The sequence below is a fragment of the Chlorocebus sabaeus genome, chromosome X (genome assembly GCF_047675955.1).
Source record: "Chlorocebus sabaeus isolate Y175 chromosome X, mChlSab1.0.hap1, whole genome shotgun sequence".
Classification (NCBI taxonomy): Eukaryota; Metazoa; Chordata; class Mammalia; order Primates; family Cercopithecidae; genus Chlorocebus; species Chlorocebus sabaeus.
The window spans coordinates 47,495,456-47,520,072 of record NC_132933.1 but is presented as its reverse complement, the minus strand read 5'-3'; the positions used below and the strand labels follow the sequence as shown (position 1 = coordinate 47,520,072).

The 24,617-nt window shown below is 35.3% G+C and overlaps 1 protein-coding gene across 5 annotated transcripts in view; it reads left to right on the top strand.

Annotated features, from left to right (window-relative positions):
• Positions 1-24,617, top strand: part of NRK (Nik related kinase) — a 135,487-nt gene that overhangs the window by 41,129 nt on the left and 69,741 nt on the right. For all 5 annotated transcript variants that reach the window (XM_073013493.1, XM_073013494.1, XM_037988987.2 and 2 more), the window contains exons 3-4: positions 17,340-17,396; positions 18,856-18,927. In XM_073013493.1, coding sequence (XP_072869594.1) covers positions 17,382-17,396; positions 18,856-18,927 — 87 coding nt within the window. In that variant the 5' untranslated portion in view covers positions 17,340-17,381. The remainder of the gene's footprint in view (positions 1-17,339; positions 17,397-18,855; positions 18,928-24,617) is intronic.

Here is a 24,617-nt window from a genome sequence, read left to right as displayed (position 1 = left end):
TTTATTATAATAAATTAGTATTCTCTACTACAGCCTAACTTTAACTGTGAACTAGATTACTCAAGAGCTAGTTTTGAATAAGGTAATATATAGATGTCATCATTGGCTGCTTTCCATTAAATCTAAGAAGAATTTTTTTTTACTTGTTAGCCACTAAAATTTCAAATGAGAAAAAAAAAAGCCAGCCAGGAAGTTATCCTACACGAATTAAAACTAATCATAAGACATTTTGAAAAACAAAAATAAAAGGAAAGTCATCATCCATTTCCAAAATTAAATAAATTTTCAGGTCTCTGAAGTTCTTTCTTCCTCATGATTTTATTTTGGTTGAGATTATCCAGAGATTTCCTTCAAATAATAGCAATGGACAACAAAATATTTTGGTACTATGATATGGACCATTTGATGTACATACTATATAGGGAATATATTGGTTTTGAAATGGGTGTGTTTGTGACTTTGACTTTCCAAAGTCAATATTTACCATGCATACAATTAGTGGTTGATGTTAAAACTAAGGTGAAGGGGCTTGTGCTTATTGTCCTTTTAATGGTCTAAGCAAGTTGATTAAATTTGTTTTCAATGGGCAATACACTTGAGGCAAAGAGGCCCTGCATAGAGTTTAGCAAGTTTATACTTTAACGATTCTTAAATACTCCGTATAATGAGTGGCTGGTTTGAGAATTAAGACTTTAGTCACTAAAAAGTTAGAAAGTAGCAAGAGAAGTTATGTACCATTTATCTTCCATACAGGCCTGAAAGAAACAAAAACCAATATTGTATAAATGGTGGACAAGGAATAATACTTAAGCTGTGCGATGGTATGGTATGTGATTTTTATGAAACCTCAGCCCAGGCTTTTGCACCATATTGATTGCATTTTCTGAAACGCAAGAAGTAAAGCCACTGTGAAGACACTAGGGATGGTTTTAAGGATGCTGAAGTTGCAGAAGGTACGAAGGCAGTTGTATTATTGAATACTATCACTACTGGAGAATAAAGAGTTTTGTTTTAACACCCTTTATTTAGACTGGCCAAACATCAAACTTTTAGGTTAGTCACACACACACAAACACACACACACACACACACACTATTTTAAAGTCTGTGTGAAAAGGCAGTTACCCATTCCCATGTATTATCATTTTAATTGTCAAGGAATCCTTGCTGATGTTTAGATAATAATCTCTTCTGCTTTCATTAAAGCCCATTTTCTTTTTATCAGTTTTCTGTAGTCACAGCAGCAGCCATAAATTTCTGAATATTCGAAGATAATAGTCCAAGTTACCATTGAGCCTTCTCTTCTCTCAGCTTAATAACACTAATGCCTCCAAACTTTCCTAGAAAGATTCATTTTCCATTACTTCAATCATTTCTGTTATTCTCTGCAGAAGAGTATTCTTCCTTTTAAAGGTAATAATGCTCAGATTGACTTAAGTAGAGTTTCCTCAGGAGATTTTGCACTTTTTATACATTTTATACATGAGTGGGAGCCTGACAATCTCAGAATTCTAAGAGACTTCCATTTCTTACGCTGACATTTCTCAGACTGTCATTTTCCATCATCTTATGTGGTAATTTATGAAAATTCTATAAGCAAGGCTTATGCCAAAGCAGTTCTCAAAGGCTTTTGCTGTTGGAGTCAGTTTGGTCATCAACTCATGGGAATGACTTGTTTAAGTCACTTTTTGTAAGAGGATAATCTTCCAAGCTTTATCTTATCCAAAGTAATTCAGTTGCATGAAAATAATAAAAAGTTGTAATTCAGATGGAGGCACAAAAAATTGACTTAAAAGACCTTTTTTCTATTGCTATGACTTTATTTAGAGTGTATACTGCAGAGATATGCTGAGTTTAATTCATATGACGAGAGGCAGAGTGTACACTTATAAATCTTCATAGAAAGGATTCCACAGCTTTCAGTGCTGCTTAGTATCAAAAATCTAAATGAGATATCAACTAAACACAGACATTTAGCCTACAATATTGTATAGTACATCTAGTTACCCTGTAAACATAGGGAGAGGTCTTGAGATATCTGTGGGCTACTTCACCATTACAACTTGCCAGTTCTGCAAATGGACTCACTCTATTATTAGGAAAATCTCTTCCTGTTGTTTGAGCCGGTAAATTCTAAATCTTTTAAAATAAAAAAATAAACAAACTCTGAAATAATCAAATGCACCAAATAGAGGAAGAAATCAGATCTTTCCAGAAAATCACTGTTTGTTTTAACTGGTAGCAAAGATGGATCAAATTGTAAAGTTAAATGAATATATATATCTTAAGTAAAACACATACATATACACACACACACACACACACACACACACACACACACACATATATGTATGGTTCTCAATACTTGAATAATCTTATGATTTAATTTGGTGGTTAAACTTGTCAGGAGAGAAATACTAGTTTCCCTTTGGCTTTCTGTAAGGCAAGACTTGGTCACGTCACAGTTAATTTGGGAGAATATAACTAGGTCATTTAGGGTGTCTGAAATTTGCTGAGACAATATGTAAACTTCACAGAGTTTAGGCAAAAAGGATTAATCAGATGAATTTTCAGGAGAATAAAGTTTTCTCTTCTCTCTCCTCTCCCTTCTCTCCCCTTTTCTCATTGTACCCCACCCCAACAGTTTAGGCAGGAAGCAACTTATAACAAATCAGCACCTTAGCACTTTTAGTATCACCCAATGAAAAGTAGGATTTTATTCTTCTAGCCATATACACAACTCTTTATGCCCCCCTTCAGGCTCCTGTTGGGCAACGTATTTCCCCTTCACGATTGCCTTTGATGTTTATTTTAAACTGTGAATCTCTCCTGCATTTAAACATTTTTTGCACCCCTTAGCGGCTGCTGAAACATATTGCAGGGGTTCCACTCCGATGAAACAATTATAAAACAATCTCACTATCTCCTAGGCCCACACCTGGAGTGGTGGGTGGAGGATAGTGGGGGAGGAAGTAGTGGAGAGTAGCAGTGTATTCCTTAGAGGAAAGGCTTAATTTTGGCAGGAACAGAATCCTCCTTAAGGAGGCCCCTGAGCTCACCCTTTTTTGGGTACTTCCAGATGAAGAGTATAGGCATTTTCTGACTTCTCATAGTTCACAAAAGAATAAATAAGAACAAACTGTAAATTACTACAGTAACAGTGACTCATGACCACTGCACCAGAAAAGACCCTTGGAGCCAGAGTACTTTGGTTGCATGAATTCCCAGGTGTGGGCTTAGAGAGATAGTGAGATCTTTTTTTTGTAGTGATCTTGCTGAAGTGGAAACCCTGCAATGTTTCAGCAGCTGTTAAGGGGTGCAACAAATATTTAAACCCACACAAGTGGCAAAGGTTGTGAACTGCTATTTATGTAAATATTGTAATTTGGGCCTGAAAGGAATTAGATTTTGTATATTAATAAATAAAATTGGAGTAAAGAAAGAAAATAAGCCATCTATCTTTGCCACCTTTCTTTGCAGGCCTGTAGCTTGATTTCTGTATCTCTCAAAGCCTTATTTAGGACAAAGATATTGGTCATATAGCCTTGTAGGCATTGCTATGGCAAGATAATTTTTTCCTCATTTACATTCCGCCAAGACAGCCATTTGTCGGTCAGTTCAGGGGAAAACCAGTTCAGTCAGTTATTTTGTGTTCAAAGTTTAGCCCAAGGAACACTGCTTAGCCTCAGAGCACTTAATGTGGCATAGCTCTCAAAAAATGTAAGAATGTAAGTCAGGTGCTTAAAACAAAACAAAGCAAAAAAAAAAAAACATAAAAGTCGGTACACTTTTTTCATGGATAGGTTTTAACCTGTTATGAATTTTCAAATAAATATTTTTTCTTACCTTAAATTTATTTTTATTAGTGATAGAGGAGGTTTATTTCATAAATGAAATTAAAAATCTATTATTAAAATATTAGAATATCAGAACTTCTGTGCATATATGCCTAAAATATACCCTAAAAATAAGTGAAGCTAAATTGATAGAATTATGAAAAACATTGATACTTCCATAATCACAGACTGGAGGACTTTAACATCTGACTCGGAATTTTATAGACCAAGTTGGCAAAAACCTTCATAAGAATGCGGTTAGCAAGCTTGGACCCATGGAAATATATTGAATTCTGAATCAAGAGTTAGAGAATAAATTAACGAAATAATCAAGAGTTAGAGAATAAATGTTTCTTATGTGCTGTATTCTTTTCCAGCATGTAAGGGACATTTTGAAAAATTTATTATAATCTTGGCTGTACAGAAAATCTTAAATACCAAAGAATCTGTATCCTATAGAACATACTCTCTGACCAAAATTCAATACAATTTACACTTCCTAACACAGTGTATTGCAGATAGGCATTCAATGAATTTTTGTTGAATTGGTTGCAGTAGAGAATAGTGAAAACATATACCTTGGTATAGTCTTGATGAGTTAATTAAAAATTATTCTTACCCAATCAACATAGTAGGTTCTCTAAGGTTCTCTGTTGGGCATCCAGGATGAATATATTGAAGTTGCTTCAATTTAGATTTTAAATTAATTCAGATTGACCTTCCTGATAATACTGCTAAATAAACAAAGCATAACGTAATTGGTTAATCTTTTCAAAAACACAAAGTAAATCTCAAAGCCACATCCCACAGATACTCTCTTGCCTCGGTCAGATGTGGGTGACGTATCTTCTCTGGACTCCATAATCTGTCATCTAAGCCAGTTGGGGATACATGATTTTTGAAACTTGCAGGGTGAACTTGCTAAGGTTATAGATAGACCATCTAAATTTATTTATAATTCCAGACTAAGAATTAGGCCCCAATTCCTGACTTATACAAGCCCAAACTGAAAATAAATTTCATCAAATATATTTTTATCTTTTACTAAGTTCCATCATTGTCTGAGTAACACATAAATGGTTAAAATAATATTTAGACTGCATTTGTGCCTGCATTTGAATTCACATATTTATAGGTGAAACTCTTTCTTCCATATTGCATAAACATTAAAATAATTCAATCAGCTTGTTTTACCAGGTATTTTCCTTATATCTCCAAAATATTAGCAGTTTGTTCCATAGGATTTAATCATGGATCCATCCAGAAGCTTATTATTATAGCAGTAATTTATGGCATTGAAATCAATTTGAAAACATACAGAACCTAAGACCTAACAAAATACAGTTGTTATGTGTGAATCAAAATCTAAACTGAGAATTTGAAAATATTCAAATATACTAGAATCTCTCTAATTTGGGAGACTGCTGACCTGGATTTGTGAAACATTTTCAATAGGAGAATCTTAAATTCATTCTAATACTTTCAAAGACCTTGTAACTTTTCACTTTTACTGTGAAAATTGCCACATTGTCTCTTGCATTATGGGAGTTTGTGTAACTTTATTATCTATATTATCTATATTTAAAAATCCTTAAAAACAGAAACAATAACTAATTTTTATAAGTCCTTGCTTCCTGCATATCATATAGGTAGTATTTAATAAATACATATGGAGGTAGTGTGAAAGGGTTAAAGAGCACCAGGGTCTTGGGCTTAGTCTTGCTTCTGCTACTACCTCTATGCCTTTGGACAGTGGGAATCAATGAATTTGGAAAATTAGTGGTAGAGAATTCAGCAGAAAAGAATGGCGAAACTATTTGAAGGAGGAAATAAAAAAATCAGTTTTGAGCAAGGCACAGTTGGTTTCTACATGCTCCCATGATCCTTTAGATTTCTTTCCTTCCTTTCCTCCAAATCTGGGAATTGTCATTGCTACACATACACACTGCTCCCTCCACGTACTCCTCCTACATGCATGCATACACATATACACACACATTTATTGAAACAACCAGATAATTGATATAAATGTGTAGTTTTATCTAGATGATTGTGTTAGTCTTCCATATTGCCTTGCTAGATTTGACTTCCTTACCTCAGTGACTTTTATGTTTGGGGTATCCTTAACTCAAATCTTCCTGTAGTTGGATTCTATTTTTCTGTGCAATAGTACCATTCTACTTTTATCATGCTGCATTTTTCAGCTTGACATTCTTTGAGTGGCTATATCCCACCATACTTTCCCCCATCCACTTCCCCCGCCCCCCCACCACTCTGTGCACCACACAACTGTAAGGGATCTATTGAGGGGTTTAACTCTAAGCCTTTCAGTTGATTTCACACTCTTCAGATTTCATTTCTGCAGGCTTGAGGTAAACAGCATGTCATAGGCAAATCCAGCATTATAATAGCCAAAATGTTCTGAAATTCCCACTGCCTTGGTAATTCCTTAGAGTTAAAAAAACACTCTCAAAAAAAGCATTAAATTTAAAAACTCAAGTTTGTAATTAAAAAAAGAAAAAAAAAAAAAGAAACAGACAGTGCCAGTTAAAATGCACATGTTGTACCATGATGAGAAAAGAGGTCACTGGATAAGATCTTTGCAATACGTAAGTGACGATTAGCTAGTGCTTTGGCTTTACAAGGCCAAAGCCAGATGCTGAAGGAATGGGACAGCAGGGTGGAATGTTGAGGAAGGGAATGTGTGAGGCATGGAGTTTACCCATAAAGGTCAATTCAAGGCAACACACTACATGTAAAAGTAGTTTTCCGTCAACTTAGGGGCTACAGTGAGGACTCATACCTTTTGAGGGTGGCAGGGCACGGAAGTCAGAAGTAAATTGATATTGATAGAAGATGTCCTTTTGCTCTTTCATGTCTATATTTAAAAGCATTGACTAGACCCTAAGGGCTGTTGTTGGTATTTCTTGTACTATCTTAAATGGAAACTATGCTTTTTTCCTCCTCATCTTCTTTCTCCAGTCTTTTTCTACTCCCTGCTGCTTCTCTCATTTTCTCTTCTACTCCTTCCTTCTCTATTTTCCCTCCCCCTGGCATTTCCCTTATTCTTAGCAGCCATCTCAGTCAACTTCAGTGCTTCTAAAGTGCCTTTGTGTACTACTAGTTACTACTATGGTTTGTAGAGACAATTCAGTTTATAAAGACTTTTTAAAAAATGCATCAACACCCTCTTCACCTTATCTTTATATTAAGGGATGTTGTGTTTGTACCTCTGTGGACAGACCTGGAAAAGTTGAGAATTCCATTTTGACTGGGTAGATTTTAAGACAAAGTTGCTTCTTTTGGTTGAACCCCTCTTCTCACTCATCATCCATCTGTCTCAGTGCTTTTCTTTCAACTAGTTGTGCTGTTTGATAGAATTGGAAACACTGCAGCTTACATCTGTCTGAGCAGATGGAATGCATTTTGCATGAGTGTTAACTGATTCATGCATTACATAAAGAAAGCAATCTGTGTTAAAACATTGTGACATTGCAATAAAGCACTATCTGCTGTGTGCTGAAACCTGTTTGCTTATGGAGGGTTTTGTTGCTCTTACCATACTCTCACCCACTGCCCCGTGGTTAAGCCAAGACAAACCTTAAAGGAAAAAGGTATATAATCTATGATAGTGGGAGAAAATAGTAACTGAAAGAAAAAGAAAATCCTGAGTATGTAAGTCTTTCTAGTAGCTGAGTTCCCTTTTATTTTTGTGGTGTATTTTCATTTGCAGGGAAAAAAAGAGAATGTCATTGTGAGGAAGCTTCTTACATGGAGAACTAAATAGTCATCACTCGCTTAATCATGCTTTCCATATACTTTGATAAATAATGCTGCTTGGAAGTGTTATCAGAGGGTTTGAAATAGTGTGGGCCCTAGTCTCATGGAGTTCCTATGTAGTTTCCTCAGCATGTGCAGTTATAGCCTGTGACTTTAAATTTGAATTAGTGACCAGCAATGAAGGTTTTATGATGTCACCCATTTGTAACAGCAAGCTTCAATGACTTTGTATTTTTGTCCCCTGTAGATCTGGCTTGCCACATAGCAGTATATTGCAGTCTTTCCTTAGTTGCCTACTAGTAGCTATTCATTTTTTTCCCACAAATGTTGTATGTATCCCACAGCCAAGAACACTGAACTTTATTGTCCATTTTGTACAATTCATCATTTGAATTCTACGGCATAATAGAGGGCAGCTCCATTTGCAAATGATGTTACTACGTATTTTGACCTATTGTTTCCCTGCAGGAGTAATAACAAGGGCAATAAAACTCAGTCGAACCTGCTGTATAAGCACACATAACTGCCTCAAATTACAGGGCACTTTGAAAGCTACAAATCCACTGAAACCACGAAGGCCATCTTCCGACTCCTTTCACAGTTCTAATAAGCATGACCATGACTGTCCCAGATTTCTGGAAGAGGAAAAACATTATTCTGTTGGATTATTCTGGTGATTCTGTAGCTTTTTAGCTACAAAAATCTGTTTCCGTACAAATCTTTTGACTACATGTAGCAAAGGTTTGGGAAATTTAGGCGTATATTAAGAAAAAAAATGTAGAAGTAAAGAACTTAGAGCTCTCACTAGCACATGTCCCAATAGTTGATATAACCACAGAGGGTATCAACTGCAAGTATTTAGTGAAGATTTCAGAGTAGTAGCCACAGGTTAGGGGAAGCATGGATGAATATTAAGTAATGTTACCTGGCAAACTTTTGTCAATTTGGCAAGAGCCTTGGCACTTCAATTATTTTGTGAGCTCATGCCCTCTGACCTTGACCAGCTTCTTCATTGAGGCCCTCTGACTGGATAGAGTAGTGAAAAATTTTGGGTGGCATCACAGTGCAACCGAGGGTCAATGAAAATACCATTTACTTATGGACAAATAATGGCCCTTGAGTTCCTGGAGTACTTAGCCACAGTACTTTCACAGCCTTTGTCAGGGAATTCCAGCATATAATGGAGTCCACTGGGCTTTGGGCTCCCTCTAACTCTTCTCCCATATTGCTTGGTGTATAGATTATCTTTGTACACCCCACCAAAACACACACACATACACACACACACACAAACACAGAAACAACTCTGCCTATGCAGCTCCTTCCCTATTTAGTGCTCCATGTTGCAATTGACTTGGTAAGTTCAGCACATATTTGCTGAGTGCCTATGATGTGCCAGGTACTATGCTAGACCCTAAAGATAGAGAGGAAAGTTACTCTTAGGAAGCTGCCAATCCAGTAGGGGAGATAGAAGGGTAAATAGATTAGGTGGCAAAAGGAACTTAAGATGGCTCAGGAATATAAAGTGCCAACTGATCATGTAAGTTTCATTTATGTTGCTAAAACAACTTGAATGCAAATTTACCCTCGTGATATATGTGAAGATAGGACATTTCTCCATAGAGGTTTAAAAGTGACAGCAGTGTCATAAGCAATATTTATAAAGTCTAGTAATAATCTCTTTGTTACTATTCTTGAAGGAAGAGGCGATCATGTTCTTCCTCCCCCATTAACATGCAATGTTTGACCTGAAAGTTGTAGCAGCTTGATTATAGAAGCCTTTGTCGATCTTAAAGTGTCAAGGTTAAAATAGTATTTATTCAACTCCAGGATCCATCTGCTGAAAGCCAGAAATATCTACTTTTGCCTATTCTGAGTTTTCTCCAAAAGGAGAAAATCACACCTAAGAAGAATTTCCCAGATTTGATACACTTAGGTGTATCAAAACTTTGTAATGATGGAATGCTTACACAGGTATCGAATAACAGACTCTTCGGTGTCCTTTAGCAGCTAAATGACTGTCCTTCAATCTAATGTAATGAGTACAGCCTGTGGCCTAGCAGTATATACAAGCCTTTGTAGGAGTTAATAAGTGTGAAGCTTAGTAATCTTGTCAATTACCACATAGTGCCTGTCAAACATCTAAACATCACTGAGTTGCTTAAACCTCCTTAAAACAAATCTAAAGTTAATGTCTGTAAAATAACTTTGAGGATCTCAAAAACAGGCTACATCTCCTCTTTGGGCAATTGTTATTATTAGTAATAAGTAAATCTTCCTGATGGATAAGATGTGAGATGGAGAGTAATTGTCATGTTCCCTTATATGTCCCCAAACCTTTAGTTCCACTCCAATCTCAGCCACACCTCCAAACCCTGAATGTTCTGATCCCATCTGTCCCTTTGGACTGGTTGAGCTCGTTGGTGGTGACGAAGACTAAGAAGGGAGAAACAAAATGAAAACTTTCAAATAAGAACCAAATCACCATTACTTCCCATCTCAAGCACTGGTGAAGGAAAGGCCTTGCTTAGAGACATTGATAAGGACTTGTTAGCCTTTCAAAGTCCTTTCTAGCTACATGTCTTTGTTTTTCTGCATGGACCTGACACTGACCGAAACCATCTTGTTGGCCATGTTGTCTTGTCCCTCCCCGGCACAGCACCAAGTACTCCCAGATGCTGTTTACAATCACACTCTCGGTGGCCTCGAAGGGTCACTTAGTTTGTTTGCTATGAGAAAGCTGGCACCCAAGCAAATGACTAGAAGGACAAAATTCTATGAATGAAAAACAAGGTTACAGAATGGACATGAGTGTAGTAAGTGCCTCATGGCCTTCTGCCACCACAAAACCAATTGAAAAGAACGAAAGAATGCCCTGGGGGATTATGTGGTTTAGATTTGCCAACAGAAGGCAAAGCAAATAATGGGAAGGACTATGTAGGAACTGCTGAAGGGTCAGCAGTCTTCCTACAACAGTTTCTTTAACTGTATGATTTTTTTAAAAATTAGCCTAATCAAGACTACAAGGCCATCAAAGACTGTCCTGTATTCTTTCCAGAGAAAAACATGGTAATTAACTGCTGCAGAATGATGGATTTTCCTAACACAGCTGTCACAACTGCTATTTTAAATCATTTGTTATGGTTTAAAATGTGTAATCCCCAAGAAATTGATCATTACTGCAATTCAATGCTGGTTTTTCAGTGCCTTAACAACCCTGGGCTTTGCATCAGACCATTAACTAACAAAATCCAGTCATAAAGTGCTAAATTACTAATGGCTCATCTCTCAGTGATGACTTCTGTCTTCTATTAAACAAGATTTTATTTAAAAATTTTTACACTGAAATTTCTGGCATGACAAAAACAGGTGCCCTCTTGCATTCTCTCCTTTTCATCTGTCTTCTCTCTGTGACATTTCCCCCTTTTTCCTTTCCTCCCTTCTTTAGTGTCTGTGCCTTCCTGCTCAGCATTACCTCATAGCCTTTGTTCATAATGCCCCACCCACTGGGCCCAACCTCTGCTTCTGAATCTGTTCAAATGCTATGCCATCTTCAGGGTCCATTTGACATTTTACCTCTTCTGTGAAGTGTTCCTAGTTACTCTATTCATCATTCACTTAACTAGTACTCATCAAAAGGGCCCTGTGTACCAGCTATGATGCTAGACACTAGAGATATCCAGATAAAATAAATATATTACTAGACTTTAAGGACTTTTATGTTTCACCTGATTTTATTAATAGAGTGACTAAATCCTTGATACAGTGATGTGCTTGATAACTAGGCTTTAATGCCCTATTGGGTTTTTTTCCTGTCATTTTCTGTATTTAATAAATTTGCCCACATACCTTACTCAATATTGTCAGTGTGGTCCAGATTTGAGAAGACTGAGCTCCATCTAGGGTCATCACCTGGTCTCTGCTCTACCCCTACCCTTCTCTCTCATCTCTCCCCACACTCCTACATCTATCTCCTAGTTCTGCTAACAGAAATCATAGTGAGTAACTGGAAGAACCACTTACCTCTATCCAAGCATGCCCAAAGGCAGACGACAGATCTATAAAACAAAAGTGGAAATCTTCAAATGCTGTGTGCCCAAAGGAAGTAGGGACTAAAGACTATGGTAGACCTGTTGATCAGTTGGAAGTGAGCAAATTTAAGTCTCAGGTGACCAGGACACTGACAATTCATAACTCTTCTTTACAATCACTGGGTAACCTGTATTTGATTCTGTGTCCCCAGTGTAAAAATTGACCTTGCTTCCTTACTTTTGAGATACAAATAAATTTGGGGAATTTGGTGTTGCATGAATACTAGTGCAAGTCCTTTTGTAAACTAGAAATTTTTTATGACTGTTCTTTTATTTGTTTTGTTATATTTAACAAAATTTTCCTGCATTAGTGTTTGTTAAAAGCAGGCACATATACCTTTTAACAATGTCCTGTATGTGAGCAGTATCTTAAATTCAGGGACATGCAACATTTTCTGTTCATAGGACAGATTTAAAATGCTAATATTAATTTTAGAGCCATGAAGAGCAACAGCACCATAATAAACTATGTTTTTCCTGGGGGAAGTGGACTAAATGATGCTGCTTATTTGATTATCTCAGTTAATTAATTAAGAACACAAATCCTTGCCAAATTGAAATCAACACATTAAGGGATATGTATTCTCTCCTGGATAGTTTGAAATGATACTGCAAAAAGAATATACGTTCATCTTAATTACTATACTTTGGAATGCAACCCCAGAAAACAGATTTAGTTGTGTCAGCATAAATTAATCAGGGAAGTTTTTTAGGACTTTATTTAAGTCCTTCACATGGTAGCATATATTTTTTCTCTAGAACTGTTTAAACATACTGTATTTGAGATCCAATAATTTATGTTAATAACTAGTCTTTGCATTTGGTTCTATTCTCTAATTGTTTCAGGTGTATACATCTTAAAAACTATAAATTTCTCCAATAAACTGTGAATAGAACAGTTTATCTTTCCAACTCTCCATCCTCTTCCCCTTTTTAAAACTTCTTTCACTTTTTGAAATTCCCTGCTCACTCACAGTTTCCCTGCTCTCCATTCCAGGAACCTGCTTCTTTCAATATGGCTGAAGAACAACCCCTTCTGGAACTCCTCAGGCTCCAGCCTTTTCTTTACTCCACCTTCTCATTCCATCAGTACTTAACTGTTCATTGCCACTGTTGTAGTTGCATCATCTGATAGTCTAACTCATGCTAAAATGTTAATGACAAATTAATGTGTCCTTCTCTGAGCTAATATTGAGTTTCATTATCTTAATAACATGGAGGACAGGACTTAATAAATAATTTTTATACCTTGTTGTAGATTGTGTAGTGCCAGGGAAGTATTTTGAATAGTTGACCTATTGCCCCCCAAATCATAACATAGTAGCTTTATTAATAACTAAACTTGAATGCGTGGAATGAGTTTGACAACAAGACAAAGAGTTTCCTTAAGTGAAGATGATAGACTTCTTGATTTCAAATGCCAATAGACTTGAATCTGGAGTCAGGAATGACTACAAAGTATTGCTACTACCTATTGTCTTCTGTTCCTCAAATATGAAAGGGTCTATGAACTTATACAAAGTGTATTAGTAGCAGTTGCTTTTATGATAGGAATGAAAGCTAAGAGAATTTTTTTCTCCTAGCTCTGCGATGCTTGAAAATTATTTAAAAAGAAAGAAATCCTGTCATTTGTGACAACATGGATGAACCTGGAGGACATTATGTTAAGTGAAATAAGACAGACATGGAAAGACAAATAATGGATAATTTCACTTATATTTGGATTCTGAAAAGTTGAATTCATAGAAGCAGAGAGTATAATAGTGGTTACCAGAGGCTGGTGACGGTGGGGGAAAGGGGATTGGGGACATATTGGTCAAAAGACACAAAATTTCAGTTAGACTGAAGAATAAGTTCAAGAGATCTATCACACATCATGGTGATTATAGTTAATAACAATATATTGTTATAAATATATTTACTAAAAGAGTAAATTTTAAGTGTTTTCGCCACAGAAAAATGATAAGCATGTGGCGTAATGCATATGTTAATTAGCTCAATTTAGCCATTCCACAATGTATTCATATATCAAACCATATTGTTATAAACCATAAATATATACAATTTTTATTTAGCAATTAAAAATGTAAAGGTCATTCTTTGTACTCAAACTCTAGTTAATGAAGCATTATTAATCTTGTGGAGCTGTATGATACTCCAGATATTACTGATAGGAAAAACAGCCCCAAAATCCACATTTATAATTTACTACTGTCCTTGTAGTAAATAATATTCACTGAGGTTAAGGGCAATTGTGAGAATAAACACTCAATCTGGAATCTAAAACTAAATTCCTTTCTTTCTTTTTTTTTTTTTTTTTTTTTTTTTTTTTTTTTTTTTTGAGACGGAGTCTCGCTCTGTCGCCCAGGCTGAAGTGCAGTGGCTGGATCTCAGCTCATTGCAAGCTCCGCCTCCCGGGTTCACGCCATTCTCCTGCCTCAGCCTCCCGAGTAGCTGGGACTACAGGCGCCCGCCACCTCGCCCGGCTAGTTTTTTTTTTTTTTTTTTTTGTATTTTTTAGTAGAGACGGGGTTTCACTGGGTTAGCCAGGATGGTCTCGATCTCCTGACCTCGTGATCCGCCCGCCTCGGCCTCCCAAAGTGCTGGGATTACAGGCTTGAGCCACCGCGCCCGGCCACTAAATTCCTTTCTTAGTGTTCTTTTGTGTGTTTAACACAAATGTTGTTTTAACATAATTTGCCATAAAAGTCACATTCTAACTGAAAAAGAGCACATTCTAAAAACTGGATTTATAGGTCCTAGTTGAGCATCTTATTTAGGGAGACAATCTGTTTATGACAAGTCCTTCAGCTAAGATCGCAAAACAGCTTAGTAAAAAAACTGGAAAGTCAGAATAAATTTTGTAATTTAGTTAAGAGTATTATACCAATATTAATTTCTTCATTTTGACAATTGTACCATGGCCATGTAAGATGTTAACATTAGAAGAAACTGGGGAAAATATATACAGGAACCCCCTGTGCTATCTTTGAAACTACTCTATAAGTCTAAAATTATTTCAAAATACAATTTTTGAAGAGTCAAGATACAGGGGGAACTCTCTGAAATGCTATCTTAACAGTAGCAAATTTCTATGATCTATTGTCTGTATATGCCAGACTTCTATAGAGGCTTATATAGTGATTTGGCATATTAACTGAGTCATGGTTCCAAGACCTGGAGTTTCATTCCTCTGTAGGTTCAGTGAGCATATTTTTCAAACCCAATATTAGGATACATTGTCTGACGAAATAACTTCATTCAATTTTCAAGGGTGAATAAATCACAGATAATGAGGGTAGAAACAAGCTGATTTTTTTTTTTCTGTTTTATGGCCATGGCTGGAATCTTTCAATGACATTCAATTGTCTCACTAATGTGTTATAATCTATAGATTTTAGACTTCAAAAATTTTGTATTTTACTGATCACCAGTTAAATCAAATAATGTATGGCTAATATTTTTGATAACTTGATAAATATTTTGTATTGCACAAAATAATAGTTGGCTCATAAATAATCTTTTAGAATCAAGAAAAGAAACATCGTAACTTTTTAAAGGGATGCCTGCGAATCAATTTCCAACATGTTGTATTTATGCATACAGATGTGGAAAAAATTTTACTAAGAAGTGTTTGTGTGAATAATTATGAAAACAATGCTTCCTAAGTTATAAGGACTGAATAAATAAAAATATTAATATATAATTCCTCCCAGAGATGTAAAAAAATCTGAAGGGTATCCAACATACTCAGTAATTTTTATAAACTCGGTTAAAGTTCAGGTGTCATTACAATCCTACAAAAAAGAACTGTTTAAAACCGTTTTATTATAACTGTCCATCAAAAGTAATCTGACTCCATCCGAACAGGCTGCCCCAATTAAGACAAGTGACAGAAAATAACACAAGCTCATGTTCTTTTGAAAAATTTAAAAGAAGCTAAGGAGGTTGCAAAAATAATGCGTTTTGTCTGATAAAAGAGAAGATTGTTCCTAGAACCTGATAGTATTACTTCATGGATTGAGCCTCACAAACTCTGCCTCATTTCCACTTCCCATGTAAATCTGATTTTTGCCTTTGCATTTGCTTCCTAAGACTTTAGGTTAAACAGACATGTCTTGATCTTGGGTTCCTACTTTTCCCTGATCAATCAATAACCTGTAACTTTTTCCTTTCCTTTAAAAATTCTAGTCTTCTGTGGCTGGCATGCTCCACCCTAAACTGCTCACCCAATTCTGGACATTTGCTTGTACCTTGATTACTAGTCTCTGAACCCTATCCCAAGTCAAACACATAACCTTGCTCAGTTTCCATCTTTCCTGCCTTGTGTACTAAATTCTTAGGTCAGCTGTAAAAAATTGCTACAAACTGGGTAGCTTAAAACAAATGAAATGTATTCCCTCACAATTTTGGACATAAGAATTCTGAGTTGAGGTGTCTGTTGGACCATTCTCTCTCTGAAGTCTCTAGGGAGGAACTGTTCCTTGCCTCTTCCTGGGTTCTGGTGTTATCAACAATCCTTGACATTTCTTGGCTTGTAGTTATATCACTGCAATTTCTTCTTATCTTTTACATGACTATCACCCCTTTGTGTATCCCTGTGTCTCTGTGTTCAAATCTCCCTTACTTTCCTCTTATAAAGAAACTGGACATAGACCAAACAAATCCATATGACCTCATCATAGTTTGATTACATCTGCAAAGACCCTGTTTCCAAATAAGGTCACATTTTGAGGTTCCAGGTGAACCTCAATTTTCGAGGGGACACTGTTCAACCCAGTACAGCCCCCAAATCAAACCTTCTGCTGAGAAATATCAGATAAGGCATTCTACTTATTACTCAAACTATGACTACAGTTTGGAATATGTCTAGAAGGTACCAGCCACAAAATAGGAGATCTCATTCCAAACCTATATGTTCATCTTTAAAAATCACAAATCTGTAGCTTATACTTTCATTTAGGGTAAGATTAAGCTCTTATAACTCATCATCTTTTCAATAAGAGAATTTTCTATAACTTATTCCTTTTATAAATATTTTTGGTTCATATGATTCAGGACATATGAAACAGTTTAGAGGCTGTTGAATTAATTATGAATCACTCTCACTAGTGATCATTATGGAGATAATATATGGCTAATATTTTTGCTAACATGATAAATATTTTGTGTTTGAAGAAGAGTCCAGTGAAAAGATGTCTGCATAGTATCACATAATCAATTGAAAAAATGTTTAGTAGAACAACTCCCCATCTTCAATAGAAAATTTTCACTTAAATAAAAATTTTCATTTAGATTAAATGCTTTGATGCCATGCAAACCTAGATTAAAGACACTAAGTAAGCAATAACTTTAAATAGGCAATTATGTCCACTAGTTACTACAGACATAAACAGCCAAACTGTTCCATAACCTTCCTTGAGTGTTTTGAGTGGAGTGGTGATTTCTTTAAAATATTGATAATTTAATATTTCTGTTTTCTATATAATACTATATATTTCATCTTATATATTTTATATTTCATAACATACAATGTATTTGAGACTAATTTTAATATTCTCTACTTTGATTGCTTCTTGATAGCTGGATTACCTAGCCAGCATTTGGTGTTTATCATTGTCCTGTATTTCAGGGACTTCATGAGAAGACTGGTGTGTTTACAGCTGTTAAAGTGATGAACGCTCGTAAGGTAATATTATAATTTACCTGTATTATCTTCCCTTAGTGGACTGTGTTCTTGGGATAAACAACTCAGAGAATATTGTATTTGTTTTTAAATCATGATTTTATATAATAATTATTACATTCATCTGGATTTATTATAGTTATTTAATATTACTTTTATTCATTAGTGTATTATATCTATTTCTTTATTATATATCCACATAAAACAATGCTTCTTTCATAGCAGAAGTTCCACATATTTTGGTATTCTATAACAATGAGGAATACATCTGTACTCCTCTCTGTTTCTAGTTGATTATTTGTTTCCAGGGATAGCAAAGAAAAGATTGCTTCTAATACTGGGTTAATCCTGCTGTGTTCCATCATGTTATTTTCCCTCTCCAGTGATTTCCTCTGATAATAGAGGCCATTAGATTCTCAATGACAGGTAGAAGGAAGAGACTTATCAGAGATGCACATTTTTCATGTATTTTCTGACAGATGAGCAAAAGAAACAGTTTAATTGGCACTGTTCCTGGTAACATTCATAAAGTTATGTCACGGTTCATAACATATTGGCATAGAATTTGCTAGCACTGATTTCTGTTCTTTTTCTTTAACATGAGTGCCACACTTTCTTAGGGTAATATTATCATAAACATAGCAAAGGTCAAAAAAATTTTACTTTACTATACCCTAAAGGGAAGTTTATGTTTGAAAAGCTATATATATTCACTGAACTGTTGTCAAGGCCGTAAACTGTGCTTTTTCCAATTTGTGCAGTAAAAGTGAGTTTCAGCAACTCACTGTGTGCTTCCATGGCACATGTATACCTATGTAAAACATCTGCATGTTCTGCACATGGATCCCAGAACTTAAAGTATAATTATAATAATAAAAGAAATGATAGCTGAATTTTCAAAAAAAAAAAAAAAAAAGTTGTGTGCTTTTTTTTTTTGCCAGTAAATGTCAAATGTTGCAAACCAATGTGAATTTCGAGGGATTTTGAGGTTTTGTAGATTTATTTTGCCCTACAGTCCATGGCTTCCAAATAATCAAACTTCTACTTTTTGAGTGAGACTCTCTAAAACACTTATTTTCTTGTTTTAACTTAAGATACCTTGACATACATTTAACCTACATTTCAGATACTCTGACTTTTAAAATATTTAAAAATCGTGTTCAACCCATGGATGTTTAGTGTCAATTAACTGGTTTTGTAAGGAGGAAAAAGCACTTTACTAATACCAAATTATAATTTTTCCCATTATTACAGCAGTTAAATCTACTACCATGAATTTGTTGCCAAATTTCTGTTTGTCATAAAAATTTGGCTTTTTAAATTAAAACTATCGGTGAAAACTGAGAAAGGAATAATGTTATCTTACTCTTCCATTGAGTGCCAATGGAACTTAAAGTACTTAAGCATAAATCATTTTTAGAGTGTACCAGTACATCTAATAACATTTTATTCTTGGTTACAGACCCCTTTACCTGAAATAGGAAGGCGAGTGAGAGTGAATAAATATCAAAAATCTGTTGGGTGGAGATACAGCGTGAGTACTAAAAGTTCTCATTAATACCCAAGTAGTCTTTCCTTTCATTTTCAGCTTTTAACTTATCCCTTTGCATTGTGTCATTATCTCTAGAAGACCGCTACTAAAAATGTTCTTGCTTGAAAATGATAACATATTTTTATCTTTTAATATATTCACATAGATTAAATCATCATATATGAGCACTAGCATATATCAGAGAGTAGGAGATAGGAGAAAAGGTCCCTTGAACAGGAATGCATTGACTGTCAGTGAGGAATTACGTAAATTTACAGAGCGTAGAGCCCTCTGGATGAATAGCAACAAAAAAGGAGGTGATGGGATCTACAGCAAATTTTGCCTAAAATTGGCCTTGGAAAGGTCCTTTTCACATGTTATCATGACATTCTGGACTGAATTGCTTTTCCTCCATTATGATTCTAACAAACATTACCATTGTGTTTGAACCAAATGAGGAATGCCCCCCGCCCCGCTTTTTTGTAAGAGCAATAGCAGGCAGAAAACAAACCGACCACTCAGCCTCAAAGTCTTCAGACATTTGGTACCACTCCTGAACACATGAAAGAATATGAGCATGTTTTCTACGTACAGCTTTTTGACTTCCCTTCAGAGCAGTTTGTCTGATACCAACAATTCTCTGGCTCCAGAATAAAACCAACCAAAGATAATTTCTCTTTTTCAGTAGATATCGGTGCTCTATAAAATATTGTATGGGCCCAAAAGTTGAATTTTTGCTCTTGTCAATATAATGAATTGATATATTTTTTCCTACTTTTCTCTCCTGCAGTCAACTATACATGGGACTCAAATATTTCTAGCATGTTGTGACTTAGTAAATATGTTCTCAGGCACATTAAAAATAACCCTTTTCATTAACAGAATCACATTCAGAAACTTTCTAGTTATATTAGAAAGGTATTGCTAAACAACCTCATGACTCATCTATTAAGTACTAGGCTCCTGTTGTGTCTGTAACTCATGTTTGGAGACTAAGCATATCCAAAGGACCAGATAAAACAGATAGTATCATGCTTTTGTAGCTTAGGAAGCTGCGAAAGGTAAGGTACGGGAAATATGATTATTTTATTAATTTTGGTTTCATCAAACATTTGTGCTAATAAAACTTTTTTAAAGACCTGTCCCAAACCCTCTCTGGCACACTTTCCTTAGAGAAAAGGATTTTGATTCTAGAATTGGATGAAATTACAAAGGAAGTTCTGGCATCCTTGAACTGCCTCTTCTTGACAAAACACAGGGTATTCAGGCCAGTCTGTGATCAACTGGCCCTAAGCCAGGAAATGCTGTAGCATCATATTACTGGAAGATGTGTGAGAGGTTTAAATTACCCACTTGGCCTGATGGATATAATGTACTTATGTGTTTCTCGCAAACTCAGCTTCCTGTTAATTCAGAATGGCAAACACACTAATGCTTTCCAAACATATCTGATCTTCATTTATTTGTTTTGGGGGAGTTTACATTTATGTGGGAAACCCACTCTTAAAAGGTTTTTCTAGTCGGGGACTTTGAATTATCTGATTATGTATTTTAGTAAGAAAAAATAACTGCTAGCTAATCATCCAGTTAGCATCTCTAAATCATCTTGAATCCTTTGGGATAAAAAGTATGTGACTTGCACACACATCTCTTAGATGCCAGGGGTTTATGGAAATAGCAATAATATGTAAGTCCAGAAACATGAGTTCGAATCCCAAGTCTACCACTAAACAGCCAAAAAGTACTTGGGAAAGTGGTTTACCTCTCTATGCCTCAGGTTCCTCATAGAAAAAGAGATCACAAATGCAACTACATAGCTGCCCAGAGCCCAGCACATCTCTTGTTCTTTCCGGTACACATAAGCTTTCTAACTCAGAAAGAAAAGGAATCTCCTTAACATCAAGCTACCAAACAGGTGAAAGGATTCAGTCTTGCCCCTGCTTCTCTTTCACTTGTTCTTTGTATTCTTAACCTACTACCATCCTCTCATTCCTATTTATTGGACTACTTATGAGTTCATATTCCTCTCAGCAGAACCTTGGCAACTTAATTGAAACTGAGAGTGCATATGCACAGATAGAATAGCTAGTCCCTGTAGTTTGCTAGTCTTATGCGGTGTCAGGTATTGTTACCATTTCAAAGGAGGGCCACATCACAGGGGAAGTAGAAAGTTTAAGGATCTTACATGACAAGAATGAAAGCCACAGGATTTTTACCTTTTTAGAAAACAGGTTAAGATAATTTGAAGGGAACTTATTTACTGAACTTTGCTGGAAGTCTGGGCTGAGACTCTAGCTTGAGCTTTCATGCAATTCTCATACCACAAGTTGTCATGACTTTATTACACAAATAAACAGAAAGAGGGAACCTGTCACTGAGATTTTCAGTTGCATATATTAGGACCTTCCCCTTTCCCCCATAAGACAAATAGTTGTCTAGAGATGTATTTTCCAGTAGTTGAATGTTTATAAGTAAATCCAGTGGGAAATCCTTGGGAAACACTAAAGATTGTTCTGCAACTGGCAGCCATTTTCTCTGACATTGCAAGCTTTTTTTTTTTTTTTTTTAACAAGATATAAATTTAGGAAAGATAATTTATAAGTAGAAGTTAAATCAACTTAGAGACACTACAGAGCCTAGTGCACTGCTTTATGTTTATGTCATAAGTATTTTTAAAGCCTAGCCACATTATACTTAAATATAGAAAATAGTTGCTTATTTTTCCTGCTGGGTCTTAGAGAATTAGCTAAGAGGGGAGGTAATAACTGAGTAGATATGTTTAGCTACCAATTCATTTCAGCTGAGAGACTTATTTCCCTATATTTCAAAGTCATTAAGTCAGGATAGTTTGAGGGAAATGCTGGCGAGAACTAAAGATAATTGGTGGTTAATTCCTTAATTATTTTCCATGTCAATTGTCCCTTTCCTAGGTCATTGATCAAAAGAGTTAAAGGTATCTTTTTTTCACTGGATTTCAGAACAGGAAATCTTTAATTCAAAAGTTTTTTGTTTTTTGTTTGTTTGTTTGTTTGTTAGTGTTGTTTTGAGACAAAGTCTCACTCTGTTGCCCAGGCTAGTGTGCAGTGGCACAATCTTGGCCTCTTGGGTTCACGTGGTTCTCCTGCCTCAGCCTCCTGAGTGGCTGGGATTATAGGCATCTACCATCATGCTTGGCCGATTTTTGTATTTTTAGTAGAGATGGAGTTTCACCACGTTGGCCAGGCTGGTCTCAAACTCCTGACCTCAAGGGATCCACCTGCCTCAGCCTCCCAAAGTGCTGGAATTACAGGTGTGAGCCACCACACCAGGTCAAAAGTCTTCTTTTCTTTACACTCTACAAATGTATTTCACTTTTGACAATAAGAATATTTCTTAATAATTTTTATAAATTGAACTATTATAGATAAAATAGGAGAGCTTTTTAATTTACAATCAAATAAAATTTAGAGCTACTATGAATTCAAAGGAGGCCAGTGAGGAATCCATTTTTCAAGTGCAGAATCACTTTCTGAGTCATCTCACCTCACCTTCAACTTTTTATGCACTATTTTATATTCAACATTGGTTGCGTCATTCACGTATGTGAATCTTATTTTCCTTATGTGTAATTTCTTTTAACACCTAAATGCACAAACCAATTATATTTTCATTGAAATTTTTAACAATTTAAGTTGCCTCTTTGTAAGTTAACATTTTAAGTTATTTTTCTCAAGTGTATTGCATCTGTATACACAAAAGTGTAATTATTTTCAAATTATTAAGAAGCAAAGAGCTTTTTCTAGATTGGCTGAGAAATAAGAGTTACAGAAGGAATATCAAAACCACTTGGTTATCATGGTACAAGCAGACATCACTGAAACTTAGAGAGAATTGCTTTCCATTTCACTCCACTATAATCAATATGCTGAGAATGAAGGAGGCTGATGTTTGTAGATTAGGGTAAACAGTGGAGGGAAGTATATAGTTCTGACAGAGCTCAGAGTAATTCAAAGAAGTCGAGTAACAATGATATTTTGTGATAATACATTGCATTTATAGAATTTTTTTCTAAAGATTTCAAAGAACTTTATTTATATTATCCCATTTGGTCCCACTAACATTCCATGAAGATAGGTAATGGCTGCTATCTTCCATCATTCTTTTAAAATAAATTGAACTTTAGGAAGATTAAGTGAATTTCCTACTCTGGGCTATCAGTGCTAAACCTCAGTGTCCTAATGCCCAGGGTAGGTGTTCTTTTCTGACTGACATCACACTGTCTTCTGCTAGAGCTGTCTTGAAGCTATGTATTGTACCTCAGTGATCTCATCTAACCAGATGGCTCCAATTATCACTATATAGACGATTCTCAAAAACAATACTTCTAGACCTGACTTGTCCCCTGAGTGCCAGACCCATATATCCTTTCTGTGCAATCTTGTGCAGCCATAACAAGGACATGCATTTGTTTATTGATTTGGAAAGATGTGCTTTATACATTGATTAAAACATGAAAGTTGCAGAATATTAAAAATAATAAGAGTGTATTTCGATTTTTTAAATGCCACACACATATATATGTGTGCGTGTATGTGTGTGTATGTGTTGATCATATCATTATGCATTTATCTCTATCTGTCATAGCTCTAGCTACTGTATTAGCATATACAAATGTCTGAAAGAATATACACTAAACTGTTAATATTGCTTGGGGAAAATGTTCAGTGAAAGTAGACCCCTTACATATTTTATTAGTATATTTATCTATATTTGGTATACATGTACCATTGTTGTGATTAATAAAAATAAATTATCTTAAACGTAGCTTTTAAACATAAAAATAAATAAAGTGTGAAAAAATAATAACATTTTTAAAAAGATCAGCACAGAACAAATACCTTTAAAATGTAAAGGATTACCAAATAATCAAGATAGTATGGTACTGTCCATCCACAAGCAAAATAATGAGGTTGGACTTTTACTTTATATAAAAATTAACTCAAAATGGATCAGACACCTAAGTATAAGAGCTAAAACTATAAAATGCTTAGAAGAAAACAATAATAAAGCTTTGTGACCTGTGATTTGACAGTGGTTGCTTATATATGACACCAAAAGTACAAGCAAAAAAACAACAAATTTATAAATCGTGCTTCATTATAATAAAAACTTTTGTACTTCAAAGGTCACTATCAAGACAGTGAGAAAACAATCCACAGTATGAGAGAAAATATTCACGAGTTGTTTATCTGATAAGGCACTTGTATCTAGAATATATGAAGAGCTCTTACAATTCACTAATAAAATGACAACCCAGTTTTTAAAAGGACAAAGAATTTTGTGTTAGACATTTCTCGAAGAACATATACAATGGGCAATAGGTGTGGGAAAATATGCTCAACATCATTAGTCATCAGTGCATTGCAAATTAAAACCACAATGAGACACCACTTCATATCCACTAGAATGGTTATAATAATAAAACAGAAAATAACAAGTGTTGGTGATAGTATAGAGAAAGTGGAACCCCTCCATACATTGCTCTTGGTAATGCAAAATGGTAAAGCCAATGTGGGAGACAATCTCATTTCATCAAAACATTAAACATAGAGTTACTTGACATGACTGTTCATAGAAGAATTATTCATAATAGCTAAATGGTAGAAATAGCCCAAACATCCCTCAATTGATGAATGGTAAACCAAAAGCAATGA